The sequence below is a fragment of the Zonotrichia albicollis genome, chromosome 7 (assembly GCF_047830755.1).
Source record: "Zonotrichia albicollis isolate bZonAlb1 chromosome 7, bZonAlb1.hap1, whole genome shotgun sequence".
Classification (NCBI taxonomy): Eukaryota; Metazoa; Chordata; class Aves; order Passeriformes; family Passerellidae; genus Zonotrichia; species Zonotrichia albicollis.
The window spans coordinates 32,477,989-32,501,851 of record NC_133825.1 but is presented as its reverse complement, the minus strand read 5'-3'; the positions used below and the strand labels follow the sequence as shown (position 1 = coordinate 32,501,851).

General features: G+C 41.0%; 1 protein-coding gene and 1 long non-coding RNA gene across 7 annotated transcripts; both read right to left on the bottom strand.

The window, feature by feature from the left end:
* Nucleotides 1-1,550: 1,550 nt before the first annotated feature.
* Nucleotides 1,551-12,815, bottom strand: MSMB (microseminoprotein beta). Of its 6 annotated transcripts, none has more exons than XM_074544918.1 (8): nucleotides 12,571-12,815; nucleotides 11,782-11,853; nucleotides 11,363-11,465; nucleotides 9,634-9,698; nucleotides 5,230-5,289; nucleotides 4,078-4,186; nucleotides 2,756-2,861; nucleotides 1,551-2,045 (listed from the first exon to the last, which is right to left on the bottom strand). In XM_074544918.1, exons 2-8 carry the CDS (start codon nucleotides 11,827-11,829, stop codon nucleotides 1,916-1,918), a joined length of 621 nt encoding a protein of 206 aa, XP_074401019.1. In that variant the 5' UTR covers nucleotides 11,830-11,853; nucleotides 12,571-12,815; the 3' UTR covers nucleotides 1,551-1,915. The 6 variants fall into 6 exon arrangements, with proteins under 6 accessions (XP_074401019.1, XP_074401018.1, XP_074401021.1 ...); XM_074544917.1 differs by having other exon boundaries at nucleotides 11,782-11,881; nucleotides 12,571-12,805; XM_074544920.1 differs by lacking the exon at nucleotides 11,782-11,853 and having other exon boundaries at nucleotides 12,571-12,812.
* Nucleotides 12,816-18,302: 5,487 nt separating this feature from the next.
* Nucleotides 18,303-21,997, bottom strand: LOC102069929 (uncharacterized). Its single transcript, XR_012581110.1, has 3 exons — nucleotides 21,673-21,997; nucleotides 19,166-19,268; nucleotides 18,303-18,333 (listed from the first exon to the last, which is right to left on the bottom strand). It is a non-coding gene; the product is annotated as an uncharacterized LOC102069929 (long non-coding RNA).
* Between the last annotated feature and the right edge of the window lie 1,866 nt (nucleotides 21,998-23,863).

The window sequence follows — 23,863 nt, the reverse complement described above, 5'->3', positions numbered from 1 at the left end:
TGCCTTAAAAAGAAGTACTGGACGAGGAGGGCCAGCTGTCCAAAACTCCCTCTCCTTCTTGCAGGAAAGCTGTGCACTTTCAGGAGATGAAAGGGAAATTGGGGGTAAGAGAGCACAGAACCTGTCCTGCTCTACCTGGGATTTGCCCCTCAAGGTTCTGCAGAGCCTCTTAAACCTTTAACCTGACAGGATAGTGGAGGAAACTTTCCTGTGAGTATTTTCTTTCCACTCTGTGAATCTAGTGGTGCTATGATCTAAAAGTTTTGAGGCTGAGGCATGTATTCTTTGTATGGGACTGTAGCTGTGAATGCTGAAGTAGAGAAATACCAAGGCAAAACATAACTTGGCAAAAGTGGGAAGTTCAAAGCAGAGTTTTGTATGCTCTGTTTCTGTTTTTCCAGATTTGAGGGTTTCATTGTGTTGCCATTGCTAGACTCCTTGCTACAGAAGGGAGCCCTGCTGTGCTTCTGGTGCCCAGAACTAAATGCAATAGGTAAAATCATCTGTTTCCATGTTGAAACTTGGAGCAGACAAGAAGAGAGCAGAGTGCTCTGTGAGGTGTTTTGGGTCAGGCAGGAAATTAATCTTTCCTATTTTGTCATAGCAAACAGGGTAGATCCACACCTAACAGGACTTGGCAGGTGGTGGAGAAAGGTGCTTGGATGGATTTAAAATGTGATTGAATAGCTCTGGATTGTGTAGGAGTGCTGCTTCCTACTCCTGTTTTTTCTGGAATTTGGGTGCATATGTCTAGTTAGCCTTAAAAAAGGAAAGTAAATCTTTGGTCACAATTTGCTTATGACTTGGTGTTCTCTGTAGACTTGCCTTACAACTACACCTGGAAGTCTGTTGCAGGCAGAAAGATGTCTAAAGAATGGTTTGGGTTGGAAGGAACCTTTAGAGGTCATCTAGTCCAGCCCTCCTGCCAAGAGAAGGGACACCCTCCACTAAACCAGGTTTCTCAAAGCCTTGTCCAACCTGGCATAAAACACTTCCAAAGATGGTGCATCTGCAAGTTCTCTGAGCAACCTGTTCCAGTGTCTCACTGGCCTCATATTAAAGAATTTCTCCCTTGTGTCTAATTTGAATGTAGCCTCTTTTATTTTAAAACCTTTACGCCTTGACTTATCACTGCCTTCCCTGGTAAAACATCTCTCTCTATCCACACTGCTCCCCTTTCTGTGTCACCTCCTTTGGTGAAAATTAGAAAGAGCAACCCTACAGTTTCAATGCAGCAGGGTAGAGTTGTTTCTCAGAAATTATTTTCAAGTCCTCTAGCCTCAACCCTGAAGTGCTGTAGTCTGTGCTAGGCAGGGTGTCATTAGAAGAGGCCTTCAATTATACTTTATGGGTAGCTGGTAGATCTTGCAGTCCATAGGTTGGTCTCCAGGAAGCCATAGAGGACAAAAGTTAATCATGTAAGACATTATAGAAAACAGAGCATTCAGAAAGATTTTCAAATAGCTTTTCATTTTTTCCCCCTGGTTTTTGGAATTTTAATTCTTTTGGTTTTCATCCTTAATGAAGACAAGAAGTCACATGAATTTCTGATGCTTTATATGATTTTATTTTAGCTTTAAGATACAGGTGTGCACAGATTGTGGAATATGCCCCTTGGCACTGAAACATGACAAGAGAAGAACACAGATTAGCAGCTACCAAGGATGCTTTAAAATGTCACCTTTAATGTCTGACCTTCATGAAGGAACAGGTCAGTTCATGTGACAGTTTGTTCATGGTGAAGCATAAGGCAGAGAAACTAAGGGAGATTTTTGTGAGTAGATACTCAGTTTCATTATATGTTGGGTTTTAGGAGTAGATTTCACTTAACAGTTGCGTTTTTAGTGGTTTTGAATTTGTGAGAGAACCATCAGAACAATAAAAGGAAATATTCCCCCAATCCATCATTCTTCTGTTACCCCACCCATGAGTGGACTGGGCATTCTTTTGAGTGATCATCTTTCTCCACTACTTTATAAGAGCAAGTGTCCTTGCTGAAAATGCGTTCACATTTCTCTTCATCATAGCCGACTGGTGTCATATAGCTGTGGTTGGGAAAAGAAAAAGAGGCGATGAGACCAAGAAATAAGCAGCATGCACTTCAGGTGGTATCTGCACCTTTGGTATGACGAGTCTGTACTGAGGAGACTCAGTTTTGGGAGCAGAAAAGGGAACTTGCCCAAAGGTCCTAGCTCAAATATTTGTTACTTGGCCTGCAGTGTAATAAGGATGAAGGGAGAGTTTTAATTTTTCTGGTCAACACCCAAGGGATGTTTGTTGTGCTCATTTGCTATTCCAATATCACTGCTTCTTCTCTTCATCCACAGTATGGAACAAATATTGCATGAGTGGTTGGGTATCACTATGGAAAACATTACAGCCAAGGTACCTTGAGCTGCTTCTCAGAGGAAAGTGAGGCAATGTGTGGCTTTGGGAAGCTCTGGACTAGGATCAGTAGAAATTTCTTAGAATGTTCTCTCATGAATCAGTAACTTGCCTGATGTTTTAGCCCTGAGAAGAATTAAATTCTCCATTTATTTTAAATAAAGAATTATTTGTTAAATACAACCTCTAATTTTCAGAGGAATTTCTTGCATGTTCAGTGAGAATGGTGTTGGATTTATGCATAACTTTGTCATAGGAAATGGGTGGGAGAAGGATTATTGTTATTTCTCAGGAACAACTGTGCAAAGGGAAGTGGTTTGTGCTGTGTCATGGCATCAGAGGGAAAACCCCACTGCTGCTCTGAACTCACCTGGTGCAGCAGCCAATTCCAGTCTTGGAACAGGAGCAGTCGTTGCAGTCCTCGGTCCTCCATCTGGAATCAAATTCGTGGACCTTTCCTTCCCCATCAAGGCAGCCTGAAAATGCAGAGTATAAGCAGCCTTCAGTGTCAGACCATTGCACTGACTGCTGGATGTACAAAATGGGTGGGATCTTTGCTGGCTTTGTGCATTAACACCCCATATGCCAAACACAGAGGTTCCCCAACAGAGCAGGGTGTGCTACCCTAATGCATGCAGAAGAGAGACCTATGTCCTTCTGTCTCCTGAGGTTCTTAACAGCATGGGGTTTCCTGGTGCAGTTCATCTTCAAGTATGGAATTTGAAGAACTCAGCAGAAAGACAACTAGACACAGACCTGGTCAGAATTAAAAAAGGCTTTGACTTTCCTATTAACATCATCTCTTGTTGTCTCCTCCTTTAAAGCAAGACTACATCTGGTCAAAAAACTTTTCCCAGTCCTCAGCTGCAAGAAGAATGCAAATTTTGGATGTAAAGTTCCTATTCAGCAGTCACAGAATAGACCATAGGCCTCCTAAATAACTGATCTGGGAAGCAGAATTTTGAGAACAGAACAAGAAAGAGTGCTGGGGCTTCTGGGTTGTGTCTTCACCTATCAATGTTCTTTTCTTTGGCAATGTTAACTCATTTCTTCAAGTAATAGCAACAGCTTTCCCAGGTAAAACTGTATTTTAGACCACTTAGGGGGTTTTTGCATATTGGTACACATCAACTCCTGTTGTGTCAAAAAAAATTGCATGCTTCTCTTTTGGGAATTTTTTTTTCCTGCAGCTCCACTCATCTGTAGAGTGACAGACTAGCTGTGTTCAGGAAGGGCAGATGCAGACTCAAGGGATGCAGCCATTCTGCTTTTAGGAATTTGTTTTGGGATACAGAAACAAGACGTGAGTAAATTGTGTGGTGCTGAATACTGGTAAATCTGTTTCCTGTTTTACACTGGCTACACACACTTACACTTCTCCTTTCTCTGATTTCTAGATGTGATTCCATGGTAAAAAATATGACTTACTACTTCATGCAGATGAGTAAACTAAAACTGTGTACTTCCCTGGGAAAAGATCATTAGTAATTTGGTCTGTGTGAAGCTCTCCAGATAACTTGTTCTTTTAATAACATATTATATTATATTGCTCACCATACCCCATTTCCCTCCCATTTCCCTTTGATTCCTCTCCACTGTTTCCACTTATTTCTAAATTGTGATGAATTGCACAGAAAGGACAAATCAAGCAGTGATTCTGATGATGTCTGTCAGGTTGAGGGCAGTTCTTACCTACAACCACACCATTAGACATCCCTGGCTTGAATGGCATGTAGAAACAAGAAGCATCAGACAGTGGCATGCTGATGGCAAGAGCAAGAAGGCAGGCCATGATGGTGTTCTGAACAAGAAAACAGAATACATATCAATCCTTCAGTAGCTATTAAGATGTCTTGATGATAAATAACAAGAAATACGTTGTGGTTTCAAATTAAAATCCAATTGTCTTTTGCAGTTTAGACACTTTAACACACTTATCAGGAATACGGAACCTTTTGAAGAAGCAGAGGCAGAGCATCAGATGGGAGCAGAGAAAATGTCTGTCTTTCCAAGTTGTCTTTCCAATCAAGCATTGACTGCTAGACCCAGCTACTGTTTGTGAAAAATGTGTGTTTTATTCCTTTGCATTACCCATTAAATTTCCTAGTCCTTTTTTTATCTATAGGCTCAGTCATCAACTGTTTTTTCCACTAATCTCACAGTTGCAAAAACTTCTTTATTGCAGTCTGTAGAACTACAGAACGTTTCATCCTAATATTGAAAGATTAGGAACAAGTGAAATAACTTTAGCTGAAGTTGAACACTCAGGTCTTGGCCCTGTACCTTACTTGCAAGTGTCACTTACAACCTAGGTAATTCTATATTCTGTGACCTTTGTAAATGAGTTGTTTTTTTTTTTTGAAAAATCAGCTGGAGTTTCAATATTAGTTTGAAATGTTTGAAGGGCAAGAGAATAAATGTTTATTCCGGCTAGACCAGGAATAAACAATCACATACACATGCTGTAACTGTGTTGTTTCAGACAGAATAGAACTGGTGACTTATGAAAAGAAGTCACTACTGAGAGATGAGAGGAGGAAAATTTAGTGTTTCATTTTGCAGAAGAGAGGTTAAAACCCACAAACCTGCATCAGAGTGACAAAGGAGTAAAAATCAAGATACCTTTTTTTTGAGTTCAGGGAAGTGCTCAGATGTAATCCTGATTTTTCACCCTAAATTCTTATCTGCCTTTGCCTCTCTTTGACTCTTGCTCTCATAACACAGAATTTATACATTCTCCAAGTTTCATAATGTGCTAAGTACTGAGATAAATCCAACAGAAACTCCTTTAAAATCCATAGCAATATACCATGGTCATTTACAGTACAAGATGTAAGGACTCACCATTCTTGCAGAATTATGAGACTTCCAGAGGGGAGATGGAAAGCTCATCTTCTCAGAGACCTTATATAGAGAGGGAATTTGTGATAACAGCCCTTGAGCAAACTGACCATGCATGTCCAGCACCAATGAAGGTTCTGCAAAATGACTTCATGGGGTGGGCATTAAGATAAGGCAATTTCACTCTCGAAGAAAGGTTTGTTCTAACAAACTCTGGAGAAATAGGCGTGGCTTTTGTGCCACACCAGAGTTGGGAGGCAATTACAGGAAGCACTTTTCAAGCCTAGAAGGAATATTAGCATTTGTCCTGAGAAAACCATTAGAGACATGATGATTGTCAATCACAACAAAATTGCATGCTTAGTTTCATCCATCTGGGGTTTAAAACATGGGTCCTAGGTAACCATTTTCTTCCTTCTTCAGCTTTCCATCATGTAGAAGATCCACATGCTCAGGTCCTCTATGAAGAAATAGGCATTACATATTTTATTTTTTAATTCTTGTAGACAATGAGAAACTGTTCCTTTTCTGCAGAGGCTGTATATGTCAGGGGCAGACACACTTTCCAAGGACAGTAATTTGATAGCAAAGAGGTCCAGTATGGTCCCCCTTTGCTTAGCTTTCACCTACAAGGTGCAAGTATTTCAAACTTTGTGGCTCTTCTTGGTGATGAAGTTTATCCCTTAATACCAGAGCTGCGCAGTTTGCAATACCTGAATTAATTACTCTGACTGCATAATTGTGTTGACTTCTTATGTGTTTTTGGGAGTAGAGGCAGAACTCCAAGTTGGGTTGGCTACTCCACAGCTTCTACCCAAACTCCAGAGCTGAGAGGTAGCTCAGGAGGTCCATGAGAGAAGGCCAGAATTAGTGCAAAGCAGGTCACGGTAAGACCACTACTTCCAGGGACATCTTAGCTGGCTTTCAACTCAGAAAGCTGGGTAAATTGGTTTTCCTTCAGTTACTGGACTATCACTCTTCAGGATGACAGAAAAGAGATGCCGTGCTTGCAGGTGTTTGATGGAGCTGTGACAATCAGCCTGTCCATAGTAAGTTAGACTTGGCGGTGCTGATTTACACCCTGCCCTGAAATGGAGGATAACTACCATACCCTTGACTCCTAATCAGTGGAGTGGACATGTCAGCCTAGGAATTTCAATATTGAAATCAACAGTCCACATATCCCCTTTGAATCTCCCAGAAATCTGTATGAAGCCAGTTAAACAGCATTGTGGTTTGGGATGCTGTCAGTGTTTCAGACTGTTCATTTTCCAGTTAAAGGGGAGGGGGAAAGGCACAGTAGGACAGTGATCCCTGATCCCAGGCCAAAGCTGCCTTTGGTGCTGGTTCAGTCAAGATGGAGAGAGTTCACAGTCTCATGTCCTGCTCCTGTGCTGCCTGACCTAATTGGTGAACACCTGTGAGATGCCTAAGGATGTGCCCTAGGTTTTCTTGCTGGCTCTTTGTAACCCTTAGGTATTGAGAAGTAACAATTTCCTCTAGGCTGACAATACTGTGTCAAGTAGCATAGAATCCTGCTCAAGGTATTGGGTCCTCCGCTCCATGTCCTCAGAGGTGATCTGGAACAAATGTTCCATGATATTTTGGAATAAAAGGACCATCAAATTGCACTGCATTTATTCTGTTAAAATTACTGAGCTATTTAATTTTTTTTCTTCTTGCATGTTATGTACTTGACATTCAATATTTTGCTTCTCAGGCAAATTCTCAGGCAGATTCTTGAGAGGGATCAAGAATGTGAGGTTCCTGTGTGGGAGAGTAAATGCAGGACCCATTACAGCAGTTTGTGTATCTAGTCACTTAAACCCAGTATGTTGATTCTCACCACTATTGAGAGGGGAAGAACAAGAGGAAACATGAAGCATTTCAGCTCACAGATCATAAGTAAACATGATTTTACAAATAAACTCTTCTTGACATTATACTGACAATGCTGTGTATAATGTACATTGGTTTTACTTTATTAAGGTCTGTCACATTTGTGTGTGAGAAAGGATAACTGTGTTAAGGAAAGGCATATGCAAACACTAAAATATACAGTGCACTGTTTACACAAGAACATATTATAAAGGTGGTAGAAGGAAGTTTTATCTTGGTGGGGACACTTTTCTTAAGTCTGAGGTTCATATACCCACAAATCTCAAAGCCTAGGCCCTCAGATCTCTCCCAGGACAGGAATTATCAAAGAATTGTATAAATTTTATAGCAAGGTACACAGGCACTGCAAGCAATTTGTCCCAGGTAACAGATGGCAGAGCAGAAACTTGAATTGAGACTTCAATTCAACATGTGTGACCCAAGATTGAGACAATAATATAATTTCTTCTCTGATCTGAACACAACTGCCTTTTTCCATGTGTAGCCAAGTCCCCGTTCCCGAGCTGAATTTCAGTTTTAATTTAAAGCTGTTTCAGTGGGATGAGAAACACCTAGTTTTTTATCTTGGTGCTAATGCATTTTTAAAACACATGATAATTTCTCAGCTAGCCTGGAAAATCCTGTCAGATCATGATCCCAGGACGAAGGATCAGTGCTAAGCAAGGGACATAGGGACAGACAAAAAGATCTAAAGGGCCAATCACAAATACCAGGCCATGCTTGCAACAAGGCGACCTCCATCTCTGAAGTGTGGGTAGAACTGAGGGAGATGGCCACAGATAATGTACCAGCAAGAAAAGTCCAGAGGCAGTAAATCAAAATTAATAGGAGTGGTAGATTCAGAAATAAAGGTATCTCCAGCTTATGGGAAAAGCTAAATATCCTGCACTCCTACCTTCCGTCTCAAGATGTGTAGTAAAAAAAAGTCTGAGAAGTCTTCAGTGAACCAGAATAATGACAAAAAAGTGTATTCCACAAATTAAAAAACCCACAGTGATTCCAAACACAGCTTGTTATCTTGACCCTGCAGCTAATTAAGCAAATGAAAGCCATATATGTGGGAGAAAGACTTTTTGTGGAGCCGTGACTTCAGGAGTTAGATGTAGGAAGGGTGGCAGGTAGGAGCATTGCTGTAGCTCTGTCCAGTAGTGCCTCTGCTTTTGCAGAACTTACGTGGTGCAACAGCAGACACTGGTCTGGCCACACTGGCATGGGGAGTGTGCCTTTGTTCCTCCAGGTGGTAGCAAATTATTTGCTCTTTCATCTTGAACACAAGCTGCCCATGCGTGTGCAAAATGAAATAAGTCTTAACTTCTATTTCATACCAACAGTTATTTAGTTCAGCACCCTTTAAACTTATTTCTGGGGAAATTCAGTTAATTTTGTGTATATGCCTCCTATACTATACTTCAGCTCTCTTTAGAGAGCATGAGCTTTTTCCATTTTTAAAACCTGTTAGCTACTGATTCCATGAACACTAAATGCCATGGTTGGAAGTTATTGCTGCAGGTCTCAGAACAGACTGGGATGGGGAGAGCAACCACAGAATTCTTCCACCAAACCCAAAGGATATCTTGGCTTTTGGGACCTCTTCTCTTTTTTCTTTGCTGTTTTCCTCTGTAATGTGTCAAATTCTGCTTCCTGCCATTTCTAGTCCTACACCCTTCCTGTCTGATTAAGATGGGCAGGAACTAGAACAGAACACCATGAGAGATTTTGTGACTTGCATCTCTGGCAGGTTTCACCAGAATTTTTCTTGGGCTGTTTCATTTGTAATAACAGTATGCACTATGCAGTGGTGTGAAGAAGTAAGCCCAGGAAACCCTGCTGTAAAACGCCCACAATGTCTTGGAGTACTTCTTGAAAGTAATGTATCACTTTCTGAGAGGAAACTGGGGCTAGGAGAATTGCTTTTCCCCTCTTTGAGAAAGCAAAAAGGAATGGCCACCTGAAACGGTAGAAAATGCAACAAGTTTCATGTAATTTTTTTTCACAAAATGACAGCTAGCATTTTATTTTTGAAATCCTTAAAATGTGAAATATGCAGCAGATTAAATACATGTGTGGTATTGCCATGATTCTCTGATCATATAGGTGTCAACAGGTTGAATTTGAGTGCTATAAAATCTTTAGAATCTGAAATTTGGACCCACTCTGACAATAATGGGTTGTTTCTAAGGAGTTTTTGTATGGTATAACCTGTGGATATAAAAATAGGAAAAACTTATTCTCCAGTGTTTTACCATCACAAAAATATTTCTCATTTGGAGAGGAATTTCTGATGGGATTTTTGAGGAAGTTAGCAAAATTCAACAAGGTTTTCTTTAGTCTCATTTCTGTGAAGGATGGAAAACAGAATTGGTACCTCTCTCTTTCTGCCTTACACATTTCATTAATTTTTGGTGGTGCAAAAATAATAAAAAATTCAGAGGATGAGTGATGTAGTAATCTGCTTTCCTGCAGATGGACAATCTCATGAATAAAAAATCCCAAACCAGTAAAAATTACCTGTGGCAATGTTCTTGAGCATTTCCCAGCTTGGAGCAAGGGAGATGAAAGACTGAGTTTCATTGCTAAATTAGTTTTATTTAGAGGGGGGAAAAAAAAAAGGAAGTTTCAGTATTACCAGCTACACTAGTAATAAAAAAACCAATACAATTGCACCTTGAGACTAAAAATGTCTTTTTAAAAACATTTACATGCAATTTTTGGATGTTAGTGAATACAGTTTCTACTATGGAGTCTATGAGACGAGGCTCTACATTTCCTTGGCCTGGTAAACCCATGAGAATTAATTTTCTTTCTTCTTAAGTGCCAGCTCTTGTTTGTGCTGAGCTGTTCAGATTCAAAATCTTCCTGCACTAAGAAAGTCATCTTAATCTGTAAGAAAACTGGCGCCCAGATTATACAGAAACTCTTGGGACCTTACAGGTAATAAGGGTCTAATTTGAAAAGAAATAAATACAGGTTGAAAAAAGGAACCTAGCAGAATGAAATCCTATTTAATTAAAAAGATAACTAAACATCTATAAATCAGTTAAAACACAAAGTCTTCACAACTAATATTAAGAACATGAATATGACCTTTTGATAGAAATGAGACACTATCTGATTATGCATCTGGTAAGCTGAATTACAACACTTAGGAGGTCAGAAGGCAGCTCCTGAAGCGCTCTCTTATGAGATTTCCCCATGTCATCGTGCTTCTCTGTGATGACAAAGCATCTGTAGGAAGCAGAGGAATTCCCCAGTGCAGAGAGATTTGGAGCAGGGTTTAGATCACAGCAGAAAAGCCAGAACATGGCTGTGAGGGGTCATCCCTCTGCAGGACATCATAGCGACAGTGTTTCTTGTTGAAAACAACTTTACATTTCTCTTTGTCATAAGAACGAGGAATGAAAAAGCTGTCAGAGGCAAAGAGGAAGCAAGTGTTAGCTTGAGAGCAATAAAAGATTCAATACTTCAGTCATTATAGCTTGAACGACAACTCAGTGAGACAGGTCAAACCATGGCTAAGGGCAGCTGAGCTCTCTGAGTACCACACAGCTGCAGCTTCCAGAGCCTCAAATGATGCCCTGTGCACTGCACTGTGAAGATCTTCCAGGATGCTCAGCACAGCACTCTGCAGTGACATAAGCATGGGCTTGGCATCTTTTCTCTATTTTCCTTTAATTTTTCATTATTTCCACTTTGCGCACAATTTGGTGGCTGGTCCCTGATAGACTGTGCCACCTGAATAAAGACAAAGATTATGGTCAAGGTATTTTGGGCTTTTGAGAAAGCAGGAGAAGGAAATGAGAAGGATGGAGAAATACTTCAGAGCAGGGCCTTGACATTCTACGTTCAGCATATTCACTGGAGAAAAGCACTTCAGGAAAGGGATTCAGATCACCAGAAGCTCTTTAGGGAAACCTCACTTAAGTCACCTACCCCCACTTCCTCAGCTAATGAAAGCCAACTGTAGTGAAAGAGAGGTTCACAAGTTCCTTAAAAATTAAAGGCAAGCACCAACTGGATGTGCCTGGAAGGGCTTGTGTCCACTCCCAGTCAGCAGAAAATGAGGAAAGGCAAACACAGCTAAGGATACAAGCAATCGAGAGCTGCATGTGGCTTTCACAAGCTCTGTGAAATGGGTGAGAAAAACGTCTCTTGTGCCCTTGCCAACTCATTTCTCCGCAACAATGGAAAGCTGTTGTCATCCTACAGGTAATGATGATACCAAGAATTTCAAACTTACAGGGAACAGCATTGCATTCCACCTTCATCACAGTCACATTGGTAGCAATCTTCTGTCCTCTCAATGTGTCCAAAGGGATACAGTTTTCCATTCCACACACAGCCTGCATAAGACAGCAGCAAAACAGAACAGGTTCTTTAAGCCTTCACCTAAAGGAGATGTCAACTCCTGAATGAGCTCCATGTGCAGGAATAGCAGTGGCAAGCTACCACCAGTTGCAGGAATATTGCTGCAACCACAAGCAGCCCAGGGGAAGACTTTTATTTTTCCCCTACTTTTAGCATCTTGCTGCTGGAGTCCCCTGCTTGTGGTTTTCCAATGTCTTCCCCCTCCCTTGTATTTGGAGCTCTTCCTGACAATTCCACAGAGAGCCAAGTTCCCACAGAGCAATCAGGTCAGAGGATCTCCCTTGTTTCTACCTCTGTAGGGCCTCCCTGGAACCTGAAGTGCAGTAATGCAACCTGCATCAGCCAGGGTCACCATGGCGCCCACTGCAACAAGGAAAGCCAGAAAGCTCTTCTGTAGAGAGAAGGAAGCAAATGGTAATTTCTCCCCGCTTTATGAATCAACATATATTACAGGCACTGCTGCCTCCTCTGTAGAACCTATGCCATTGCTGATATGCGTATCAAAGGCACTTCTTGATGTCTGTTCCCTTGGGGACTATGTGAACACAAATCACAGGAGAACCAGGCCATAGGACTTTGTTGGTCTATTTATCATTACCTAACTGTTGATTTAGATTCTGCAAATACATTTGGAGACTTGAAGAGGTAGAACAGGACACAATTTGAGGGATCAAAATGAAGAAAAGAAAAAATACAGAGACAATATATACATACTTTTTTTCTTTGCAAAACAACAATATTTTAGACTGTGCTTCACATTTATAAGTTTTAAAAGAATGGTCCTGAATATTTGTCAAGCTCTGAATGGTTTCACAAACATTTCTGAGGAAAGGACAAAAGCAAGGAACGACTATACAGCTTCTTGCAAAGAATTCCAATGCAAAGAGCAAAATTCACAGTAATCTTCAAAGAGGTGTCTTCCTGTCTTTGCATCTTTCAGGTTTGAAATACAATATAGCCACATTTAAAATGTGTAACTAGATGGTTCTCTTAAATGCTCTCCTTTTGCAGTTTCAAAGCAAATACCTATCTGTATCCCCATTACAAAAACATTCAAACCAATCTAAACCTTTGACTTACCATTGTGGAATGCTTGGCTTCCAAAGAGCTCTAGGTTTCCTGAGAAAGCTGAAGTTCTTTATGTGGAATCAGAGAGCAAATACTTTATGTTCCCTTTATGTTGTGCAATTCAAGTCCAGGTGGAGGGGAAAAAGCCTGCTCCATGCAAATGCAGGTATTTTGTAACATCCAAAGAAATCTCTGAAATTTTTCCAGCTGGCAATGAGAAAATGTTTGGTTTTGTAGAGCACCGACCTGGGTAAATTGCTGACTCCAGAACTTTGAATTCCTTGGAAAAATTATGATTAGAAAAAAATGTCTTTCTGATGGGAAACAAATATTGATAGCTAAGCTGTATCCACTATCCAGCCAGGTGATTTTTAGGTGGGGCAGAAATGCATGCCAAATCCTGCCTGCAATCAGAGGGCTGGAACATGCTGAGTGGTGCATTTGGTGTTAATAGCAAATGGAGCTTCTGCCAGATCTTTGCATTCCCACTGTGAGTGCTGGGGTGTGCACTGAAAGATAACAAAGGTGCTTGGCCTCTACCAGGATCAAACCCTCTGAACACTGAGACCTCAGCTGAAGCTGGATCCCATTGCAAGAATTCTCCTTCTTCTCCACCAAAATATGTTATAAGGTAATAAACTCATTTTCATAGATTTTAGAAGAAATATTTTCTCTCCTTATTTGTGAGGCTTGGCTAGGAAAACTATTTGGAATTCTGAAATACTTCAATGTCACGTGGCACAATTCCAGGCTACCACGAGCTGGATATTAATCTTGAGGTCTGCACTTCTCAGTGCCTCACACTAAAAAGTAATCTATTGGGAAAATCCAAGCTTTTTAATTCATGAATCTCTTTATTTATACAAATAAAATTTTAATAAATGCCGAAATTCTGAAAACCATATTTTCTCAAGGGGAAGTTCTATGAGCTATTTCAAAATTGTTCCTCTCCTGCAGAACACAAAACCCTTTTGGGCAAAACTTACTTTAGAATGTTAAGCAACATCAAAATGTTTGTTTTCATTTAGAGGAATGATGGGATGGAATCAGTGAATAGGTGTCAAGATTATAAGAATGCACATTTGAATGTCTATACTGAAAACAGCTGAGCTGACTCTTCAGTCTGGCCTCTCACATTTCTCATCCTTACAGGAACCAGCTGTACAGAAACACAGAGCTATGCAGGCTGATATCCAGCCTGCAACACAGACAACTTAAAAAGGTTAAGTATGTAATACCAGTGCCTGCAAAATACTTGGATTTTTTTCCCCAATCCAAGGTATGTTACTTTCAGGTTTTAGAAACCTTTAAAAAAAGTTCATAAGCAAATCACCAAAACCAGACAAAATACATCCCATTAAACCTTTCTGATTCTAATAATGGCTCACAGAGACAGATTGTCTTGTGATTGATTGTCTTGTGAAGGAAATACCCCTGCTGGATAAATGGAGACTGACTCTTGTTTTGGGGCCAAATGAGGATCCCTGCACTAGGAATGCTCAGCTGTGTGTAACCTCATACAATTACAAGACCGCAGATTTGTTGTGATCATGGAACATCACTGAACAATCCACTTGTTTTGGAAGGTGTCCTTCTTTTCAAACCATGGAACAGTTAACTACAGACTGTTGTGGCTTTTTAATATCCAATTGTGAAAGTGGAGGCCTCTCTGTAGAGGAAACATTTAACAGGGTTTTGTTGTCTGGTCAGATATTTGGGCAGATTTAGGACCCTCGGCATTGCCAGGTGGGAGACCTGATTTCCAAGCCCTGCTTTGAAGCTGAGCTTCAGTCCCCTGTGAATGTGGGGAATTGCTGCACTGAAGAGACAGAAGGCATCTGCATTATCAGGAGCTCCAGCTCTGCTGCCATGAGGAAGCAGTCTTCAGGGGCTGATCTAGATCCCTTTCTCAAAGTGGACAAGAACCACTAAAGCAGCACAGTGTGTGCAGACTTTCAGGATCAGAGCTTGGCAGAGGACAAGTCAGAGTACCAGAGTTTAAAGTTTAACATTGCTTTCAACTTCAGGTCTGGTCACAGTGGGCAATGCACATGAACAGTCACTGCCAGTGATGGGGGATGACGTTGATGAAAACAAGGGAAAAATGGGAGAAAGGGGATGATGATATCTCATCCTCACGGACTTTTCTGAGGTGTTAGCAGCCCAGGCCTTACCAAGAGTCTGTGCACGCTGAATAGGAGCCATGGTAGAGCATGTCCCAAATAGTGCATCACTTCCAAATGATAATGGATTTTGACACCTGGCTAAAAGAGAACCTGAAAACCATGACACAGTGGCCTGTGCCAGGGTAACGGTACACAGCATGCCAGAGTAGAGAGCCAAATGCATTTCTTTGTCCACGAAAGTGGCATTTCCCCATGTCACAGCAAAAAACTAAACATCAATATGAATAATTTATGAATGTTTCATCTCAGTTTATTGTAGCCAATAAATGCAATCATGACAGAAATGAGGTACTCTATCTGATTATGCATCTGATAAGCTGAATTACAACACTTAGGAGGCAGCTACTGAAGTTCTCTCTCTTATAAGATTTTCCCATGTCATCATGCTTCTCTGTGATGAAAGAGCATCTGTAAGAAGCAGAGGAATTCCACAGTGCAGAGGGGATTGGATCACGTGTTAGCCCACAGAAGAATAGCCAGAGGAGCATGGCTGTGAGGGGTCATCCCTCTGCACCACATCATTGCGACAGTGCTTCTTGTTGAGAAGAACTTTACAATTCTCTTTGTCGTAAGAGACGATAGTATGAATGCTGTTAGTGGCAAAGACAAAAGAAAAAAAACCTATTAGCTTGAGAGCTTTCACTAGCTCTGTAACATGGGTGAATAAAGCCTCTTTTGTGCACTTACAAACCCATTTATCCCCAGCAATGGAAAGCTGTGGTCATCCTACAGGCAATAATGGTACCAAGAATTTCAAACGTACAGGGAGCAGCATTGCATTGCACCTTGCCAGCAATAGCATTGGTAGCAATCTTCTGTCCTCGCAATGAATCCAAAGGGATACAGTTTTCCATTCCTCACACAGCCTGTGTAAGACAGCAGCAAAACAGAACAGGTTCCTTAAGCCTCCAGCAAAACGTAGAAGAGTTTAAAAATTATTTCAGCTATTCTAAAATTGTAATTCCAGGCAATAATGAAATACCAGGAATTGGGTTTTCCTTTCAACTCCTGAGTGAGCTCCATGTGCGGGAATAGCAGTGGCAAACTAACACCAGTTGCAGGAATATTGCTGCAACCACAAGCAGCCCAGGAGAAGACTTTTATTTTTCCCCTACTTTTAGCATCTTGCTGCTGGAGTCCCCTGCTTGTGGTTTTCCAATGTCTTCCCCCTCCCTTGTATTTGGAGCCCTTCCTGGCAGTTCCACAGAGAGCCAAGTTCCCACAGAGCAATCAGGTCAGAGGATCTCCCTTGTTTCTACCTCTGTAGGGCCTCCCTGGAACCTGAAGTGCAGTAATGCAACCTGCATCAGCCAGGGTCACCATGGCGCCCACTGCAACAAGGAAAGCCAGAAAGCTCTTCTGTAGAGAGAAGGAAGCAAATGGAAATTTCTCCTCGCTTTATGAATCAACATATATTACAGGCACTGCTGCCTCCTCTGTAGAACCTATGCCATTGCTGACATGCGTATCAAAGGCACTTCTTGATGTCTGTTCCCTTGGGGACTATGTGAACACAAATCACAGGAGAACCAGGCCATAGGACTTTGTTGGTCTATTTATCATTACCTAACTGTTGATTTAGATTCTGCAAATACATTTGGAGACTTGAAGAGGTAGAACAGGACACAATTTGAGGGATCAAAATGAAGAAAAGAAAAAATACAGAGACAATATATACATACTTTTTTTCTTTGCAAAACAACAATATTTTAGACTGTGCTTCACATTTATAAGTTTTAAAAGAATGGTCCTGAATATTTGTCAAGCTCTGAATGGTTTCACAAACATTTCTGAGGAAAGGACAAAAGCAAGGAACGACTATACAGCTTCTTGCAAAGAATTCCAATGCAAAGAGCAAAATTCACAGTAATCTTCAAAGAGGTGTCTTCCTGTCTTTGCATCTTTCAGGTTTGAAATACAATATAGCCACATTTAAAATGTGTAACTAGATGGTTCTCTTAAATGCTCTCCTTTTGCAGTTTCAAAGCAAATACCTATCTGTATCCCCATTACAAAAACATTCAAACCAATCTAAACCTTTGACTTACCATTGTGGAATGCTTGGCTTCCAAAGAGCTCTAGGTTTCCTGAGAAAGCTGAAGTTCTTTATGTGGAATCAGAGAGCAAATACTTTATGTTCCCTTTATGTTGTGCAATTCAAGTCTAGGTGGAGGGCAAAAGCCTGCTCCATGCATATGCAGGTATTTTGTAACATCCAAAGAAATCTCTGAAAATTTTCCGGCTGGCAATGAGAAAATGCTTCGTTTTGTAGAGCACCGACCTGGGTAAATAGCTCACTCCATGACTTGGAATTCCTTGGAAAAATTATGATTAGAAAAAAATGTCTTTCTGATGGGAAACAAATATTGATAGCTAAGCTGTAGACAGCATTATCCAGCCAGGTGATTTTTAGGTGGGGCAGAAATGCATGCCAAATCCTGCCTGCAATCAGAGGGCTGGAACATGCTGAGTGGTGCATTTGGTGTTAATAGCAAATGGAGCTTCTGCCAGATCTTTGCATTCCCACTGTGAGTGCTGGGGTGTGCACTGAAAGATAGCAAAGGTGCTTGGCCTCTACCAGGATCAAACCCTCTGAACACTGAGACCTCAGCTGAAGCTGGATCCCATTGCAAGAATTCTCCTTCTTCTCCACCAAAATATGTTATAAGGTAATAAACTCATTTTCATAGATTTTAGAAGAAATATTTTCTCTCCTTATTTGTGAGGCTTGGCTAGGAAAACTATTTGGAATTCTGAAATACTTCAATGTCACGTGGCACAATTCCAGGCTACCACGAGCTGGATTAATCTTGAGGTCTGCACTTCTCAGTGCCTCACACTAAAAATAAATCTCTCAGAGAACCTGAAAACATGAACAGTCACTGCCAGTGATGGGGGATGACGTTGATGAAAACAAGGGAAAAATGGGAGAAGGAGGATGATGATCTCTCATGCTCACGGACTTTTCTGAGGCGTTAGCAGCCCAGGCCTTACCAAGAGTCTGTGCACGCTGAATAGGAGCCATGGTAGAACATGTCCCAAATAGTGCATCACTTCCAAATGATAATGGATTTTGACACCTGGCTAAAAGAGAACCTGAAAACCATGACAGTGGCTTGTGCCAGGGTAACGGTACACAGCATGCCAGAGTAGAGAGCCAAATGCATTTCTTTGTCCACAAAGGTGGCTTTTCCCCATGTCACTGCAAAAAACTAAACATCAATATGAATAATTTATGAATGTTTCATCTCAGTTTATTGTAGCCAATAAATGCAATCATGACAGAAATGAGGTACTCTATCTGATTATGCATCTGATAAGCTGAATTACAACACTTAGGAGGCAGCTACTGAAGTGCTCTCTTATGAGATTTTCTGATGTCATCGTGCTTCTCTGTGATGGCAGAGCACCTGTAGGAAGCAGAGGAATTCCACAATGCAGAGAGGTTTGGAGCAGGGGTTAGCCCACACGAGAATAGACAGAACACATCTTAGAGGGGTCGTTCTTCTGCACCACATCATAGTCACAGCGCTTCTTGTTGAAGACAACTTTACAATTCTTGTTGTCATAAGCAACAGGAGTGTGGAAGCTGTCAGAGGCAAAGAGAAAGCAAATGTAACTTTTGAGCAATAAAAGATTCAATACTTCAGTGATTATAGCTTGAACTACTGCTCAGTAAGAGGGGTCAAACCATGGCTAAGGGCAGCTGAGCTCTCTGAGTACCACACAGCTGCAGCTTCCAGAGCCTCAAATGATGCCCTGTGCACTGCACTGTGAAGATCTTCCTGGATGCTCAGCACAGCACTCTGCAGTGACATAAGCATGGGCTTGGCATCTTTTCTCTATTTTCCTTTAATTTTTCATTATTTCCACTTTGCGCACAATTTGGTGGCTGGTCCCTGATAGACTGTGCCACCTGAATAAAGACAAAGATTATGGTCAAGGTATTTTGGGCTTTTGAGAAAGCAGGAGAAGGAAATGAGAAGGATGGAGAAATACTTCAGAGCAGGGCCTTGACATTCTACGTTCAGCATATTCACTGGAGAAAAGCACTTCAGGAAAGGGATTCAGATCACCAGAAGCTCTTTAGGGAAACCTCACTTAAGTCACCTACCCCCACTTCCTCAGCTAATGAAAGCCAACTGTAGTGAATGAGGGGTTCACAAGTTCCTTAAAAATTAAAGGCAAGCACCAACTGGATGTGCCTGGAAGGGCTTGTGTCCACTCCCAGTCAGCAGAAAATGAGGAAAGGCAAACACAGCTAAGGATGCAAACAATCAACAGCTGTATGTGGCACTCGCAGGCTCTGTGACATGGGTGACAAAAGGCTCTCTTGTGCCCTTACAAAGCCATTTATCCTCAGCAATGGAAAGCTGTTGTCATCCTACAGGCAATGATGATACCAAGAATTTCAAACTTACAGGGAACAGCATTGCATTCCGCCTTCATCACAGTCGCATTGGTAGCAATCTTCTGTCCTCTCAATGTGTCCAAAGGGATACAGTTTTCCATTCCACACACAGCCTGCATAAGACAGCAGCAAAATAGAACAGGTTATTTAAGCCTCCTCCTAAAGGAGATGTCAACTCCTGAATGAGCTCCATGTGCTGGAATAGCACACTGAGCTATCGCCAGTTGCAGGAATATTGCTGCAACCACAAGCAGCCCAGGGGAAGACTTTGTTTTTCCCTTACTTTTAGCACCTTGCTGCTGGATACCCCTATTTCTGTTTTTGCACTGTCTTTCCCCTCCCTTGTATTTTGTGCCCTTCCTGGCAGTTCAACAGAGGGCCAAGTTACCACAGAGCAATCAGGTCAGAGGATCTTCCTTCTTCTTACCGTCTTTGGCCTCCCCTGGCCTACGAGTTTTCCTCCAGCAGTATGCATCACCCAGGGTCACTAGGATGCCCATTGCAACAAGGAAAGCCAAAAAGCTCTTCTGTAAAAAAACACAGGTCTCATGCCATGCATTTTAATCCTCACTGATTTGCTCTGTTTTCAAAAGCTGTCACTGAACCTGAATCAAAATTAGAAATATCCTTATGTGTATATGAAAACAGTGGAAAAGTACGCTCCAGATATTTCCCTGCATTTTTCATTTAGGTGGGAAGATATAAAACGGCATGATATTACCGTGTCAGCAGCATCACTCCCTGCCAAAATACAGTCTCTGAAAATCACACAAAACTTCAATGGTATTATAAATTTGAGAGCCCTGCCAAGCTCTTGTCAGTGCTTCATTTATTGCCTTTGAGTCAGCTTTGGCTCTTTCTCTAGCAAATCTTTGTTAAGCATCCCATTCCTTCGCTTCTGGGTACAGCAATTGCTTCACATTTTGCAATGGAGAGGAGATCTCAGATCTAAATCTATTCCAGTAGGTTTTTTGACACAGGTGGGTGGTCAGGGAAGACAGAGATAAATGTGTGTCTTTGGGCAAAATTTGAGTGCTGTACATTGTACTTAGCATCACCTGAGCCATCTTGTCAAACCATGCAGACACAGGTTGGGACTTGACACAGAACACGCCTCCTTTTCTCTTGGGGGGCAACAGCATCTAAAGAGGCTTTCAGGTATGTCCCCTGGGACCTGCTGAACATCCAGAACTTCTTTAGAAAACGTCTGCATGACTTTGTAATGATTGTTTTACTGGAGCAGAGGGACTAGAGAAGCAGGAAAGAGGACAAATTTATTTTGATGAGTTGCTCCAGCTGAATAACGTAAAGGAAAAGTTTCAGAATAGCCGGAGACTGAGAAAATATGCAGGAAGTTATTAAAATTTTTCTTGATAGCATTTGCAGACTAAAAGGAAAGGATCTGAAATGAGTAGAGCTTTGCAAGTTGCTGTTCTGAGCTTTGGAAGATATTGCTGAGACCGTTGCTGCTTGAAACAGGGTTTAAAGTAGCAGTGAGAGGCTTGGTTTATTGAATCAAATGCCATAAGACATTGAAGGGCTCTGAGCCTCAGGGAGGAGGTGAACCAATGAGAAACTCCTCTGTCTGCTGTGGAAATACTTGATATTTTAATCCTTGATTTCCTCCTTTATTATGGAACATAAGACATTTAAGGTATAGTGAAAGCAAGGAAGAGGAGGGTTTATGGAGTGGTCTGGGAAGGGGGAAATGCTTCATTTTCATTGTGGTTCTGTGATGTGGAGTTCCTGATGCTTTAGGCTAGAACAGACACAGCTGTTCTCATGCTGAGTACCACAGCCAGAATGAAAGAAGATAAAGGGAAAGACTGAAACTCCTAAAGTGTGCTATTCCATGGTGCCTGAGTTAGGTGTTTGCAACAACACAGATATTCCATGCCATGTCACTCATGTCTTTATAGAAAATACAAAAAATTCCTCATGTGTTGTGCTGTCTTCTGATAATATTTTATCTTTTTTCCCCTCTAGCATTTTCCTTATGCTACTCCCAGAACTGCCAGTCACATGAGCTCAGACATGCTCATCTCTCTAAAGATCAGAATTTAAGACCTTCCACTGAAAATAAAGACAAACATAAGGGGAAGTCTCTGGTGTTCAATCAGGTGTCTGAATGTGCTTTATGCTGCAGCCAGCAAGTGATTTGTCAGCTAAGTTACAGAAACTTGGCAATAAAGCTTAAATACAGAAAGAAGCAAATGGAAATTTCTCCCCTCTTATGAATCAACATATATTACAGGCACTACAGCCTCCTCTGTAGAACCTATGCCATTGCTGAGATGCTCATCAAAAAATTCCAATGCAAAGAACAAAATTCACAGTAATCTTCAAAGAGGTGTCTTCCTGTCTTTGCATATTACAGGTTTGAAATACAATATAGCCACATTTAAAATGTGTAACTAGATGGTTCTCTTAAATGCTCTCCTTTTGCAGTTTCAAAGCAAATACCTATCTGTATCCCCATTACAAAAACACTCAAACCAACCTAAACCTTTGACTTACCATTGTGGAATGCTTGGCTTCCAAAGAGCTCTAGGTTTCCTGAGAAAGCTGAAGTTCTTTATGTGGAATCAGAGAGCAAATACTTTATGTTGCCTTTATGTTGTGCAATTCAAGTCTAGGTGGAGGGGAAAAAGCCTGCTCCATGCATATGCAGGTATTTTGTAACATCCAAAGAAATCTCTGAAATTTTTCCAGCTGGCAATGAGAAAATATTTGGTTTTGTAGAGCACCGACCTGGGTAAATTGCTGACTCCAGAACTTTGAATTCCTTGGAAAAATTATGATTAGAAAAAAATGTCTTTCTGATGGGAAACAAATATTGATAGCTAAGCTGTAGACAGCATTATCCAGCCAGGTGATTTTTAGGTGGGGCAGAAATTCATGCCAAATCCTGCCTGCAATCAGAGGGCTGGAACATGCTGAGTGGTGCATTTGGTGTTAATAGCAAATGGAGCTTCTGCCAGATCTTTGCATTCCCACTGTGAGTGCTGGGGTGTGCACTGAAAGATAGCAAAGGTGCTTGGCCTCTACCAGGATCAAACCCTCTGAACACTGAGACCTCAGCTGATCCCATTACAAAATCTCTTTCTTCTCCACCATAATGAAAAATTCCTTTCAAATCAAAACCCTGCTGTTATTCCTGTGGAACTGTTCTGGCTTTGACCTGAATAATTACAGTAGAGTGTTAGATCACTTTTAAATGTGCACTTTCCCAAGAAGTGATAAACTTCGGAGTGCTAATCAAGTACTCTGCTTTCTCTTGTTCCTACAACCTCTTTTCAGAAAGAACTATCCACCTGTGGCCCTACCTACATTTAAAATACTTCATTACAGATGCTGCCAAGCAACTTGAAACTCATTCCTGTGGGAGACTTATCAGCTACAGTCTAGCCTATTGGTTATAAAGTTTAGAGACTGAAAAAATAAGCTGAATCATTTGGGACTTTATTTTTTAGAGTAAATTAAATATAGAGTTATATGCTTTTCAGATGGCAAGAAAAATTGTCATTTTTTCCTGTGCACTATATATTGCTGCATACTAATAATAACTAATTTGACCCAAAGAATTCAGCAGGAGCAAAAGAAATTAAAATACAACACAGCCGAATTCCTGGAGCTCCCTGGAGGAAATGCTAAATCTGAAGTCTGTGCAGGTTTGAGAATTCTTTAGTAAGAATGGCATAATTGATGAAAAGTTCATAAGCATTCAATTGTCCAACTGAAACACCTGACTTCTGGTTTTTTTCTGATATAATCACTACATTTTAAAATTTCAATTTAATGATAGTCATGTTTTCATTGGAAAATTGAATAAATATCCTTTCTCATCCTTTGCTTCTGGCATGGTGGATAACAGTACTTTGTCATCCAGCTCTTCATCTTGTCCATGTTTAGTGTGTTGAATCAGCTTAAAACCCTTCTCAGCTGAGTACAGCAGCTTTCATCTTCAATTATGTAGCAGAAATTTATTTTCATTCATGCCACCCATTTCTGCACAGTCTCCAACCTGACAGTATCTCATTTCAAATTTGAATATAAAACAAGGCATAAAAGCATGTAAGTGTTGTGGGAACAACCTCAGATTGTATGAAGGACATAATACCATTCCTGTATATGTGTCCAGGCTCCTCATCAGCTGTCTTAAACTGAACCATATTGTTCTAGATAGAAGACACTTGCTTTCCATCCCTAAATTCTTCTCAGGGGCACTGTTGTTAATACAAATTTTATGCTTTACAGAGTTTTTTAAAAATCCTATTTCTCCAAAATGAAAAAAAAAACCCAACCAAAAAACTACCTAAAGCATGAACTAAGTAAGCACAGTTTATTTCACCATTAAGATGACCAGACCTATTTGTTATTTGGCACATTAAATATTGTTTGCAAACTCTATCCGTGATGATTGTGTATCTCTTGATATAAAGCTTTCATACAAATGTAGAGAAATCATGGGTGATGTGCACCATCCTATGTCTTGTACCACTGTAAAGCCATTCCCATCCTTTCACTTGCTGTGTGCAGGCTTTGCTACCACCAGGTCACCCTGGGCTGAACAGGAAATTTGGTGCCAGTCCTTTTGTGGCTTTTTGATAGAGACCTCAAAGCCAGTCTGGTTTTGCTTTCAAGGTGGTTGTTAGGCACAACACCTTATTCTTCTGCCAATGATTTCTTGCCGAAGATGCTGGGGCCC